This window comes from Eleginops maclovinus, chromosome 18 (genome assembly GCF_036324505.1).
Source record: "Eleginops maclovinus isolate JMC-PN-2008 ecotype Puerto Natales chromosome 18, JC_Emac_rtc_rv5, whole genome shotgun sequence".
NCBI classification, from domain to species: domain Eukaryota; kingdom Metazoa; phylum Chordata; class Actinopteri; order Perciformes; family Eleginopidae; genus Eleginops; species Eleginops maclovinus.
The window spans coordinates 5,460,971-5,475,926 of NC_086366.1; the positions used below are offsets into that span (position 1 = coordinate 5,460,971).

Here is a 14,956-nt window from a genome sequence, read left to right on the forward strand (position 1 = left end):
CATTTGTGCCAGAGTAAATTATGTATAAGTCTCTCTAAGAGGGAGGAAGTGAGACACAGTATAACTACGATGTCATTTAGAGACTTATTATGTAACGATGTTGAAAACTAGGAGGTGACACATGGTACTTGTGTTAAGCATTATTAATGGAAATAACCTTGTTTGACACTCAAGGATACGGCAGCTTCAGTAAGACCATTACTGTTGCTATATTTGCTATGTGGACAGTGGGTTAGCTCAATCTACTTTGACATTTATGCCAAAAGTGCTTTATGGAAGTCACCACTTCTCACAGGTGGTATTTTCAACAAAACTCCCAAACTTTGTTTTATTTCTGTAGTCAAAGCTAAAACTATGGCTGCAAGAAACTCTACGGCAAAGGTCAAATTAGATGCTTCAGACCAGCCTGACCTGTCTTGTACTTCAAAATACAACTTACAGTTAAAAAAAATGAGGGTCTACAACCTCGCTATATGATCATTTTAAAAGCATATATGAGAGCAGTGCTACATCACTGCCTGGTGAAAGGATGGCTCCGCCCACTTTCAGGTGATAAGGAATTGGGGATCAAACTTTTCCAATCACATTAATTGTTTGGCAAACTGACCCTCCTTTGGGCTCCTTGTAGATAAAAATGCAACTTTATTCTTAATTCTTTAGAAGTGATTGGTGAAAACCTTAGAATTTGTATTTACCGCCAGTCAAATGACAGCAGTTATTTCCACCCAAAAAGGGGCGGGGCCATGACATAGAGGGGAAAGCACCCTGATGGGTTGCTATCATGTATTGGAAAAGCAAAATCCACTGGGCATTTGTGTTTATGGAGTTGTTTTGCGACATTCTGACATCTCTATGTTTAAATAACAAACTAATAACCTAATGGTTTCTGGCTTTCCTTTCACAGAACAACATCATCACCCCATTGAACTCATGTCGAATAAGCCAATAACGGCTCTACGGCTTTTATATGCTATTTCTGTTTTGAACGGGTAGGTCACTGTGTCCTGTTTGTGTTTGCCTAATGAGGCGGCTCCCAGATAGTATTTATTTAACTGAGAAAAGCTTTCTGTTTGTGTAACTGAAATCTCATCATGCTTTTTTTTTAAACTTGGCAGTACAAGTCGGGCGCAGTCAGGTCTTTCAAACTTGGGCAGGGGGCCAGTTCTGATCTCAGTTCCTTTGCCTGTGCAGGCTTTTATTTCAGGGTTCAGTGCCTTGATCACAGATTCTTTGACTCTGGCAGTTGATGGAAGGCCGAGCATTCACTTACCCCCACCCACAGCGCCCTGCCAGCTGAGGAAATCAGATTGATACCCTCCTGGTCACAAGCTTGCTTTCTGTAACTTGCAGGCCACCCACAAATCTGATAGAGTTTATGACTCTAATATAGCTTAGCACTTTTAGCAAATTCTTTAGACCTCTGTCCTTATCCACACCGCCTCCTTCACACTCTTTTTTCATTATTACGAAGGCTTGTTAAAATTCAGCCTCCACTCTTACTCTCTTCTTGCCAGCCAGCCTCTCTGTCTCTGCATTAAGCTCTGCCACCGTCACCGCTGCAGGCTTATTGCACTCTAGATTGGCTCTCTAGTCTATTCCATAGTTAAAAAGCTTCTACAGCTTGGGATGTAGAGTGTTCCAGCTCGGGCAGTCAGCAGGCCGAAAACTGCACTCTGTTCTCCACTCCCCTGGCCTGCTCTCCAGTGGGCTACTCAGCCCGAAAGGAGCCGCTTAAATAAAGGGCTTTAATAATGGGACCTGCTGAAACCGGGCCCTCAGGCAGTCCGCTGCACAATAAGTACTGAGAAGCTGCTCTGTACACCAGTGGCTCGTGTAGGATGACTACAGGGAGGCAGAAGATGCATGTTTGGAGGAAAGAGAAGTTGTGTGAGCCCGGCTGGATGTATCTATGTCTACAGTAATGGAGGCAGCAACAAGGGGAAAGTGTGTGTGTCATTTGAGAAGAAAGCTTGTTGAAAACTGTGTATGCCTATGTTACCAACTGTACAACAAATGACCTCTGTATGTGTCGACAATAGTTTGATGTTCATTGGCCCATGCAGACATAATTCCAAAAAAAGTTGAGTCATGCAACGTCCTTAAAATATGCTTCAGGTTCATATTGGTATTTAGTGTCTCTACTGGGACATGTCTCCATGCTTTAATGTTCAAAAAGCTCTTTATTTTTCTCATACTGCCTGTGCTGCAGCACCTCTATTCACCCTCTGTCTGAAACCAGAGCCCAGTCTGCTCTGATTGGTTAGCTGGCTCTGTTGTAATGTCACTTAGAGATGTCCCGCCCCTTAGCCTACAAGATACAATCTTTTGGAGCACTAGCAAATAGAAGCACGGGTGTTACATAGTGATGTCACTATGTTGCAGAAGTAAACAGTCCAATGGAGGCAGTTCAGGCAGGGGTGGGGTGACCATTTACATGCACACAACCTATAACCTAAATAACACACTACAGGAAAGGGAAAGCCAAAAAAAGCATAAGGCTTCTTTAAATATTTATACAAACAAAATTAAAAAGATCTTATGTTCGATACCATTGATATCATTTTAAAACATTTAAAAATCATCACAGAATGGCTGATATCATATGAGGATTCTGACTCTTTTCTCAGAATTTGGACATTAATGGCAGAGCTAAAATAGATTCTGGTAAGATCTTAAAAAAAAGGTCGACATGTGGCCCTAATCGTCCTTCACCAAGCACTATATGTAAACCTACTTGGCAATAAGCCTGATTCTGATTAAAGAACATGCAGGCTTTAGAAAATATAGATGTATGTGCATTGTTGTGTGAATGTGTGTATACCTGCGGTGTTTCTTGAGAAGGAGTCTGTCAATGTAGGTAAGGCTGTTATCTGTGAACTCCACCCTGACAGGTACACTGCCTTCTCCTCTTCCTCCTCCTTCAGCTCCTTTGACTGGAGCGAGGTCAGCCTGGGTCGCCATAGCTGACATGGATACTGGAGAAATATGGGGAAGAGGAGAGCACACAAAAATAAAGTAAGAGGCAAACAGCGCTTAAAGGTGAAGAAGTCACTCACAGGAAGGGAAAAAGAAGCGGGAAAACTTAATTCGCCAGCTTCTTCTTCAACACCTTCCTCAAAACATCTCCTCCCTCATGAAGTGAGAAAACACCTTGTCACCACGCCGAGTGCAAAAACACAAACAGACAGCAGAGAGAGCCCCCGGGAATAAGAAGAAGAAGTACACAACACGAGAGGGACATAGTCAGCGAGCGAGCGAAAAAAGGAGAGATGTAGGTAAGAAAGAGGAATGTTATGATTGTACTGCAGACACTTTGGCAGTCCACAGCGGCAGCTTTAAATTGGACCTGGGTGCCACTGGCCTGACAGAAATAATTAGGGCTGGAGGGGCTAGCAGCAATTTGCAGAGCAGAGCGAAGGCAGAGTGTGTCCAAGCAGTAAAGCAGAGAAAATTGGAGTCCTAATAAAACGCACAAACACCAAGACACATACACACAGAACCTGGGATAATGGTGCCACTAATACACACACACACACATGAACTGAGACACACTAGCGCTGCACATGCGCAGGCTCGGTTTGTGTGGGAAAAGCATAAAAATTGCCTGACGCAGTGGTGCTTGTACACACAGCCGAGGCGATTAGTGCTGTGGTGTGGAGTAGGGCCACCCCTAACACTCCTCTCATTATCTCAATATGCAACAGCCATGGATTACCCTCGACTGCAGCGGTAAGCACTTTCTATAAGGTCTTAACAGATCAGAGCACAGACAGCGAGGGGGGGAGGAGGAGCTCAGAAGGATGTAGCAATGAAAAGGTGAAAATACATTTAAAATTTGAAGGTACTTGCACTTCACTTAGGGTTTAGTTGAACCCTTAATTAGCCCTTAAATAGGAATTCAACATTTTGGAAAATCAATTGATTGCCATTTTCTACATGATGATGATGATGATGATGATGATGATGATGATGATTATATTACATTGTTATTAAACCCACAATAAACACTAATACAACCCTATTACACGGTTATTACACCTGTATTATATCCACATTACACCTATTTAAGTTGCATTTTATATCAAATCGAAACGCAAAGTAAAATGGGACACTGGAATGCTTGAAAGTTATTACCAAGGACTTTTGAGTTTATGGTTCCTTATATATGTGTACATGTATGAATTGGCCTCTACAGTAATTGTCAATTTGGGGCCTGAGTGTTAAAGCCATTTTGCACATTTTCCTTATTGATATTTACGATGATATATTATGCATTTGTGGTAGCATAATTTATTCAGATATGTTTGTATTTCCCTTATTGATGGTTAATATTGTGATAGATGTTGCTAATACTCTGATTGTCGATGATTAATAGTGATGTAACTTGTAATAAGTCAAAATCTGAGTAAAAAGTATATTTTCTGAAAAAAAGATTAAAAAAGTTGATTTTCTAAGAAAAAAAAAGTGACACTTGAAAAAAAAAGTCTAAATCTGAGGAAAAATGTAAAATCGTAGATATTTTTTTTGGTGTAGTTAAAGTGCCACCGCATAACTCTGACACACTTACCTCTGTATTTTTTAAATACTAGTTTACACACACTATCTACTACAAACATTATATAATATACTTTTGAATGCAAATTATCCCATGCAGTTCACCTGGTCGGATGGGTGTCCACATTGGCCCCTCAGTCATGGTTTCTGCTGCTTCATCACCTCTCCATTGTCTGAGCGCTTCCTGAAAAGATCTCGTAGACTCCTCCTCATTGTACTCTCCTGTCAAAAGAGAGGTGGGAAACCCCTCCCCATCCTCCCTGTCTTCAATCATGTCCACCTTTTTCTCCTCTCTTTGACAAACGGCCAAAACCTGCGACAACAAACAGAACACCTTCAAAATATTATATAAGAGAAAGAATCCTTTGAACCCTGGTTACACAAATCATGTTTGTATTGGACAAACAAGATGATAAGGATAGCAAAAATAAGAACAAGTTACGCGAAGAAGAAGAAAGTTTGAATGTATAACCTGAAGAATATTTTGATATATTCTGTAGACCAATCTTCTTACGTCATGATCCCAGCTGTAGTGAATGACTGCTGTGTGAGTAATGTCAACTGAGCTCTGTGGTGTTAAAAGTCTGAAATCTGACTGTTCCTGCCAGATCAAGTCTGTTGGGACGGGGACAGGTGGGCATATATACTCAAAATATGATTGCAGTCCGCCAGCCTGCCCGTAGATACGGCCCGGGGATACGTCGTCAATATCGCAGCAAAATTTCATTCATGGGTCAAGAACCATTTGAAAAAAAATATCAGTTTTGCAGAATAATTGTTGGACAGACGGCATCATTTATGGATTGTAATAAAGGTTTAGAAAAATGTATGATTATGATGTGAGCAAAACTTAATGTTAGAATTGCAAAATAAGGCTAAAAAATCAATAAACATTAAATATAAGAGAAGCAAAAACATTAGATCTGAAGATAAAGGTTTTGGTTTGAAGACTTGAAGTTCTAAACTGCATATTCTTGACTTGAGCTGTGCCGATTTGATGTGGTAACTTTTTATATATTTCTTTTTAATTCATTCTTGTTAAGTAAACGTGTGCCTGACTTGCAAAAACATGGTGACCCCAGCTTTGTTTACTTCTAGAACATAATGACATCACTATGTAACACTCTCGCTTCTATGGGCTAGTGTTTGACACATTGTACGTGATCGGTTAAGAGGCGGGACATCTCTAAGCAGTTGACCAATCACAACAGAGCTGGCCAGCTAACCAATCAGAGCAGACTGGACTCTATGAGAAAGTATGAGAAAAATAAAGAGCTTTTTGAACAAATGAGCATAATATCTGCTCTTTTACTCAGCCATTGCTCACAGATTCACCATAATAGTGTACAGTATACAACTAACTAAATAACCTACCTGGCTGTGTTCAGGGGGAAATTGCATATATTGTGCCCCAACATCTGGTCCTTTTCCTGGTCTCTGATCACCTGGTGTGGTGTTTGAATTGGATGAATAAGTTTGATTGGGAGTGGGTTTTGAGTTGGTACTTGGATTTGCAAAGGTACTGGGAGGGGGGCCAGGGTAAATCTGGTTCTGGAAGCAGCTGACAACTTCTCGAGCATTCACATGGGTCTGTAAATCCGTCTGTAAAACAAAGACATGAGATAAAATCCACTTTGCTATTTCTGAACAAAATGGCAGCTGCTTGCTCTTTTATAAGAGATGTCTTAAATAACAGAACAAATAAAGGCAGGGAAATTAAATGAATCAAGTGAAAAAATGATAATACTAATTTGCATACAAAGCAAGAGATAATAACCGCATGACACATAGCTGAAAGGCAAGAGATAATACTGCATGAATTGAGAAATGTGGCAGTTATTTTTCAAAGCTGTGGAAAAATAAAGCAACAACAATCATTTCATTATAGACAAGGAATCAATTAGGCATAACTTTTCCGGATTCGATGATATAAGTATATTAGCAAGCAAATTCTACTTCATTTTCCCTAATGACATGCAGGCAGGGAGATAAAGCCACTACAGACAGCTGCCATGAACCCCATTTAGAGGGTCCAACCTAATCATTTAAAGTGCTTGTGCCTAAACCACCAGCATAACCTTGAAAATCACAATGATGAACTCAATCTAACGAGTTAATGCATGCCACTTTATTGTATGCAAATGTAACCAAAAAAAGAGCTTGTGCAGAAAGGCAGTGGTGATGTAATCAGACGGTTCCACGCTTCAAGCCTTTACACATCCCAGATCTATTGACACACTGCAACGCATACAAATCTTTACTTCCTCAAAGAAAAAAAAACGAATAATTTACATAAAATGTTATCAGATATTTCCATACATAGAGAAAATGGGACCCACACTGCATGAGTGCTGATTGATTTTCTCTATTCCACGGGCTGAATTAATTATTCTGTTCCATTAATCACCACGGACTCGTAGGGCTGCTGAGGTTAACACGTCTGCAGTCTGTTATCCTGTCCTTGAGGAACTGAGTCACGCAGAACTTGAGAAAAGACAAGACGCACAATCCAGGCGGTGCTAGAAAAAGCTCCAGTGCTGTATAATTTTGCTCATTTTATGATACATTTTTATTGCTGACCCTGTAGCACCTTCACAGAGTTTCACATTATCTGCCAAAATGTAGTCCTATTCTGCAGGACGCAAGCAACCTTCTTTAGCCTGGAGAAAAAGTTATACGGTCATTTCATCCAAGAAACACAATAAAATGTGTGTTGTGAGCACCTGCTGTCCAAGGTCCTTTGAGTTGTCCTTGGTAGCTTCACTCTTGAAAAAAATCTGGGTGTGATACCATGCACTACATCAAATTTAAAGAAGGCCTTTTGCAGCATAAGATCACTTTTCACCGACATTTGCATTTCCTGGTTGCTCATTTTTTTTGTGTTGGAATCTGCATCTGAAGTAGTATTAGGTAGGCTCACAGTTATTGGATATATTAGGCCAACATGAGTTTATATGATGTTGAGGATCAGAAGAAACCAGTCTTCCCCGAGTTTTTGGGGTAAACTTAATTTGAATTATTTATTACCTACATCAGAGTGGATCTGCAGAGCATCATCACACATCTGAGGCTACCATAATCATCCAAATGAGATAAGAAATCTCTAATCCCTGCAGTTACATTAGATTAAATCAGCAGAGAAAATGTGCCTTAAAGTCGGAGAAGCTAGGGTTCAAGCCAATCGCATTTCCTCTACTATAACAGCTGCAGGACACAGGATGTAAGGGTTGCAGGACAGTGTGCTCCTCATGTGATCAGTGGTCAGAGAGAGAGAAAAATAGAAAGATAGGTTTGTAAGAAGAGAGGAAAAATAAATGAATGTTATACAATACTGTTTTTTGACCAAAAATCACATCAAATCTGAATTTGACAGTTTACCTAAACCATCTGTGCGTGTGTGTGTGTGTGTGTGTGTGTGTGTGTGTGTGTGTGTGTGTGTGTGTGTGTGTGTGTGTGTGTGTGTGTGTGTGTGTGTGTGTGTGTGTGTGTGTGTACAGCTGAAATTAATATACTTTTTTGTCTCCCTGTCTCTCCCCTTCCTCATTCTTTCCGAGGCAAATGAAACAGGATTAGCAGAGGGGAGAGAGATGCCTGCTTCAGCTGCATGTGTATAATCCCCGGTCTTTATGTCCTGCCAAAATACACTTACAGTTTCTGCATGTGTGACTGAAAGCCAGAGTGTGTATGTGTTGTTAGCAAGCCTCCACCTATGGCTCGATTTGGCTGGAGTGAGAAGAGGAACAAAGAATTGGAGATACAGAGATACAAAGAGCTGTTTCAATGTGTGTGTCTCTGTCAGTGTGTATGACTTTGTTCCACCTCTCCAGGAACATACTACCCAACCAGAGAGGACATAAACACTGAACAAAGAGCAATCTAAGCCACACTGCATGGAGGTTAATAGTGTGCTGTTCTGTTCATTATCATACAAAAAGCTTCGGCTCTAACACAGGTGCATACAGTCCTGTAAACATACAGAAATCATATGACGTGTATTTACAAAACCTTTTCATTGCATTCTCACAAAGCCCAAGTCACTCTCTTTGTTAGTACCTCCTAGATGAAAATAATAGCACCCAAGAAAACAATAGTATGAACAAGTCGGTAAAATCACATACATCCTAGGAAGGGGAAACAGGAAAGGGTGCATAAGCAGAGAGAACATGAAGAAAAATATGTATAACAGTACACAAACACACACACACACACACACACACACACACACACACACACACACACACACACACACACACACACACACACACACACACACACACACACACACACACACACACACACACACACACACACACACACACACACACAAAATCTTCAACCCAGAAAATGACAATAAGACAAACTCTGTGTCCAACATTTCAGCAGCAGGTCCAGAGGTGAAAATGGCTTTTCAAATGGTGTATAAGTACTCACCTGCACGACCACAGCCAATCAGTTTGGCTCGGTTAGTGATGGGGACCGTAACGGCTCGGTGTGGCAATCAAATCAATCAAAAGGGTCACTACGGTTACATGCAGCTGTGGACCTGCAGGTTGGCAATACCACAGTGTTTCTAAAACTCTCTGCTCATGGAGAACTATAGGGGTTGGAAGAGGTCCGATTCTGCATTTTGGGTTGTGCCTTCCCTGTAGTGTGTTCCATAGGTTTGTGTGCACATTAATGTGTTCAGCTTCATCACATCTCACAGAGACGTCTCTCCTTTCGACCAACACATAGTTAAAATAGAAATAAAGGCTACATAAAAACAGTCTAAGGGTAAAAACAAGCTAGGTTTGGAAAATCAGTAAAGGTGTGGCAGTAGCTTACAGTTGATAGGCAGTCGTTAAAGAGGCCTAATTGTGCTTTTTGGGGATTTCCCTTTCCTGTAGTGTGTTTTAGTGCTAGTAAATGGTCTGCAAAGGCTAAAACCCTCTCCCGCACACTCCCCCCCAGCCTGAAACAACTCCATTGGACTCGTTTTTTACTTCCGGAACATAGTGACATCACTGTGGCAGACCGTGAAATTGGCATAATGTTTCCTCTTTAAAGCAAAGCTTTATGGAGACAAATAATTGTTTTTTTATATAATTCAAGCTACAGTTATTGTCAACTTGATCAAACATTCCTGACTCAAGTGAGACTCAAATACTGCTGTGAAATAAGCAATAAAAAGGACCGATGCTTTCTTAACATCATTTATGCAATACTGTGGAAGGGCTAATGATTTTAATTTCATTTATCAATGAGGTCGTTTTAAAAATCAATAAAACTAAGTGGGGTACAACATCCCCGAATAATGTATCTTATTATGAGTAGTTGTATAGCTTTGTAAAAAAATAAGCTGCCCCTTTATAAAAATGCTTTCCATACAAATTCTGTTTAATAGGACATTGCATAATAAGTACAACGTGCGTGTGTGTGTGTGTGTGTGTGTGTGTGTGTGTGTGTGTGTGTGTGTGTGTGTGTGTGTGTGTGTGTGTGTGTGTGTGTGTGTGTGTGTGTGTGTGTGTGTGTTATACATACAAACAGTGCATACAGGAACATGTAAGGGTGAAAAGAGACTTTTAGATACTGTAGTCAGGGATGCAACATACAAAATTGCAGAAGAAAGAATGAATGAAGCAGCGGCAGAATGGGATCATGGGATATTATTGGAAGTATCTGTGAAAGGGAAACAGAGACAAAGAGACAGTCACAGAGAGCAGAGCGTGCAGACGTGATGCTCCCGGGACCACGCTCACCTGGATGGGGATCATCCTGTGGAGCTTCAGTGCTCCCTTCTGGTGGAATCTGGTAAAACAGCCGATGCAGTAGTCCTCTGAGCACTCGGCACACATCTACAACAGAGAGACACACAGTGAGGGAACATGCGAGAGAGAGAGTGATGTGACTATGTTTCTGGGTCTCAGGGAAGCAGTATAAGTGATCAGATGTGTGCATCTCATTGACTAGGAGTAGCCTTAAGTGGCAATTTTTTGAAGCTGATGTTGAAACTGGATTCAATTTATCTTCCTTTCACTACTGACAAAGTTAGCAACCTATGCAGAATATCAGGGGGAAAGCATGCAATGTATTTTGTTTCCAATAACGCTCATAATAATGACTCCAGCAGCACGGGGTCTCTGCCTCTCCTCGTGTCGTGTGCAGACAGTCTCTCCCTCGCTGCAGCCGACACAGCCCTGAAGCTTTATGCAAATGAAAGTGCAATCACGTATCAGTATGCATACAAGCGTATACTCACTTATGGCTACATTTGGAGCTAATGCTAGCTCCTTCTATTAGAAAGGAGTTGGCACAGGACAAACTGCATTGTACTGTTAATCCAGAGGTCATTTCCAAGGGAATCCTTCCTTTTGATAGACATTATTTCAAAGTCAAAGCGAGGCTTATAGGGAACTGATCAAAACACTGATGCTGTTACACTGTAATCAACCTTTGCTTAAAAAAGTAGAATATCTTTCCCTTTTTATCTAACCTTGCCAAACTTTGACAGGAGGGACGCATATTGAAATGGATTTTCTGGCAAGATGCTACAAGGTGTGTGTTAGAGAGATGGAGTGAGTGTGTTAACATTTATGCAAATATGTGTGTGTGTGTGTGTGTGTGTGTGTGTGTGTGTGTGTGTGTGTGTGTGTGTGTGTGTGTGTGTGTGTGTGTGTGTGTGTGTGTGTGTGTGTGTGTGTGTGTGTGTGTGTGTGTGTGTGAGCGAATGCATCTTAAGGGAGGTCATTATCATTTCTATCTGTGAGAATCCGCTCTTATTAGTGGGGGAAAAAGTCCTTGCATCAGCAGGTTGGGGAGATACAGGCCTAGACCTGGTGGACGGAGCACACGGGCGAGGCCAGGAGGAGAGGGCGAACTGGAAGCGAGGATACGTGGAAGGGCGTAGGTGGGAGGAATGGGGGGAGGGGTCTTACATTTCCAAAACGATAAAGAGTAAAGAAGCAGACCCTCATTTGACATGCAGGTTTATTTTTGGTTATGGCCCTTTCCTCATTAAAGATGCTTTATGGGGTTTCACTTTCATGTAGTTTGCTCTAAAGGTTTTAGTGCATGTAAATGGTCTGCAAAGACTAAAATCCCTCTGTTCCCTCCAGAGGGAGGTCTCTTTCCCACACACCTGTCTGAAAAGTCTCCTTTGTTTATATCGAGAACAAAGTGACATCACTATGGAACACTTGCACTTCTACTGGTTAGCGCTCCAACACATTGTACGTGATAGGCTAAGCTGTTGACCGACCAGCTAACCAATCACAGCAGACGGGGCTATGGTTTCAGATGGAGGGTGAAGGGGTGCTGCAGCACAGGCAGTATGAGAAAAATAAAGAGCTTTTTGAACATTATAGGCATATATACTGTATTTTAATAGGTATAAAATACAAATATGAACCTGAAAATGAGCAGAAATGGGCCCCTTTAATACTGTGTCAACTTCAGAAAGTATTTATTTTATACAACTTTGTAATTTCTTTCAAATGACATCCTTCATCCTTCTCAGTCTCCCTTCGAAGCTACTCCCTCACCGGTTTATTCCGTGCTTATTGTACTGGATAATTGAGCTAATTATGAGGCAATACAATAAACAAAACAATTCAATGTTCCATTAAAATTCATCGTGGATCAGCAGAGGGCTTACAGTGCAAGTTTCTACCAGTAGATTCACCAATTAATCCTGCGTCTCTCTGTTTGATCTTTTATCTCACATTCTCCCCCTTTAGTTCTTTATTAAGTATTAATGAACACTTGTTTTTAACACTGTTTTCATTCTTTTTCACCCTTTTTATTTCTTTCTCATGCATATTTATGTCGGTGTGTGCGCGTTCCCATGCATGCATGCCTTCAGCTGCGACATTGCCCTTTAATGGTCCCCATAAAGCCGGGCCTCATTTCCCCTCTCAGGCCCAGGGATAAATTACAGCCCCTCCCTGGGGACTAGGCATCCCTATCAGGCTGCGAGCGACATCACTGCGTTCTCCTGAGCTACACAGGAGGGAAATGAGCTCCTTTTTTTTGCCTGGATGACTCTGGAATACAACACAAGGCTAGTTGTGAAGTGTGTTTCCAGTGTGTGTGGGTATGTGTGTGTGCACATGTGATTCGGTGCCAGTATGTGAGTCATGGTTTAAAAATAAGCCAAGGTGTGTATATGATTGTGTGTTTGTGTGTGCAGTTAAGTGCAGTTCCAGACAGAATGGCAGGGACAGAGTCGTAACGCTTTCCATTATTGCCGTCATTATAGGCCACAAGGGCCATCCAAACCGTGTGTGTGTGGATTCTGTGTATTTGTGTGTGTGTTTTGCGTGTGGCTGCACCACACCACTTTAAGCGTTGCCATTAAGCCCGTCACTATGGGGCATCGAGGGGCAGTGGGCCCCTTCATTGGACAATTCAGACCCATCATCATCAAATGCACTATCAGGCAAAATTACCACATTACATTATAACGCAATGTGTGCGGTGTGCACTTACAATAAGTTATTCCACAACAAAAGGGTTAGAAAAATGGTGGCTGTCAGCTCAATCAGTCCATCCCCTCCCTCTCCTTCAGTCCCTCTATGAATCTCTCTGTTTGTCTCCCTTATCGCTGGCGTTTTCCCTTTTAGAGGTATCAGCTATTCAATGCTAAACTCAGCTGGCTCTGCCGACGGGACACGAATCACACACGAGTCGCTGAGGGGTGTAGAAGGCTTGTGGGAGTGACCGGCCATCAAGTATGTATAAAGTGGTGCAGTGATGTAGTATTTTTGTACGCTGACACATAAGTTAGCATCGCTAGCTTGGGATTTTGCCATTGGATTTTGGTATATCGCACAACATCATCTCTGTGGTCGACACATGTTTTTCATACTTATTTGTTTTGTTCAGCAGGATAATCTCCACATAATAACACCACTATATGAATCTCAAGAAGTAAAAAGCTGACGTTAGGCAAAAAAAAACTACATCACCGTCACATGGCTGCGCATCACCACCACTAAGCTAAAGGCGGCTAATATTCGGCTTGATGACGTTTAGTATTTAATTTAGACGTTTGTTAGCAATTGCCATTTTTATGACACATATAAGCGTCACACATTCACAAATGGGATATCTACTGACATCTTTTTCATTGTATTTCAGTATATTGAAAAATATATGCTTTTTGAAAAACAAACAATGATGATATTTAACACCACTTTGTGATTGTTAAAGCTAAAGGCTAAAAACAAACTACATCAAGGTCATTTGGATGCACATCACCACCGCTAAGCTAACAGCGGCTAATGGTTGGCAAGATGACGTTTGGTAGTTTACTGTATGTAGTCACTTGTTAGCAACCAAACAGTTTTTATGACACATAGAAGCGTTGCACATTCACCAGTGGGGAATTTACTGACGTATTTTATGTCAGAGAACAAGACGTGAAAAACTCTTCAGCTAGTTTTAACCACAGACCTTAGTTCAAGGTGTCTAACCACAAACACGTTCAAACCAATGACATGCAGACGACGGAACAGGAAGGGGTAAAATGCTAACTCATTTAGGAGTTTTAGTACTCATTCCTGCATCACTCTTTTACTGTACTCAGCTCAGTCTGCCACAGTCCATCATGCACACACATAAACACAGGCGTTTTATTTCTCTGTATCTCCCCTCATACAGTTGCAGGCCGCGGCCCCTCCTCCTGAGCAACAGTGGATGAAGAGCGAGAAAGAATAAACAACGGTGCCCTCAGAGGTCTGGAGTATCGATGGATCCGGCTAAACTGTTATCAGTGCAAACACAAACACACAGATAGACCAACAGATAGGACAGCAGAGGCACGGCGAGAGAGGGAAATATTAGATGGATAAACACAATGGCTGGCACAAAGAGAGAGTGGTAGGAATATAGAAAGAGGGCAGAGGGTACAGTAAAGCACCAGAAACATATTAACAGATAGAAAGATGGGGTGTGATGGACAGGTCGATAAAAAGAGAGATCCAAAACTATAGTTACGTCTGTTGGACACCTGGGGCCAGATACAGAAAACTGTTGAGAATCACAACCAAAACTTTGTGTACCCCCAAAATCAAATATATGAATATATGCAGGTGTACAAAGCGTTTCATCAATTTAAAGGGGGTCCTTTTATGCTTTACATGCTGGTTTTCCCTTTCCTTTAGTGTGTTGTATAGGTGTTTCTATATTGTTTTTTCCATGTTTACTTCCGTAACATAGTGACATCACTACGTAACACTTTTGCTTCTATTGGCTAGTGCTCCAACACATTATACATGATAGGCTAAGGGGTGTACGTCACATCTCTAAGTAGTTAAACAATAATAACAGAGCCGATGAACTACCCAATCAGAGCAGACTGGGCTCTGGTTTCAGACAGAGGGTGAAAAGAGGCAGTATGAGAAAAATAAAGAGTTTTTGAACA

At 41.4% G+C, this 14,956-nt stretch overlaps 1 protein-coding gene across 1 annotated transcript in view; it reads right to left on the reverse strand.

Annotated features, from left to right (window-relative positions):
- Nucleotides 1–14,956, reverse strand: part of zbbx (zinc finger, B-box domain containing) — a 34,920-nt gene that overhangs the window by 9,311 nt on the left and 10,653 nt on the right. Inside the window, exons 7-10 of the mRNA XM_063907372.1 lie at nucleotides 10,293–10,388; nucleotides 5,929–6,156; nucleotides 4,660–4,867; nucleotides 2,822–2,975 (exon numbers count right to left, since the gene is read on the reverse strand). Coding sequence (XP_063763442.1) covers nucleotides 2,822–2,975; nucleotides 4,660–4,867; nucleotides 5,929–6,156; nucleotides 10,293–10,388 — 686 coding nt within the window. The remainder of the gene's footprint in view (nucleotides 1–2,821; nucleotides 2,976–4,659; nucleotides 4,868–5,928; nucleotides 6,157–10,292; nucleotides 10,389–14,956) is intronic.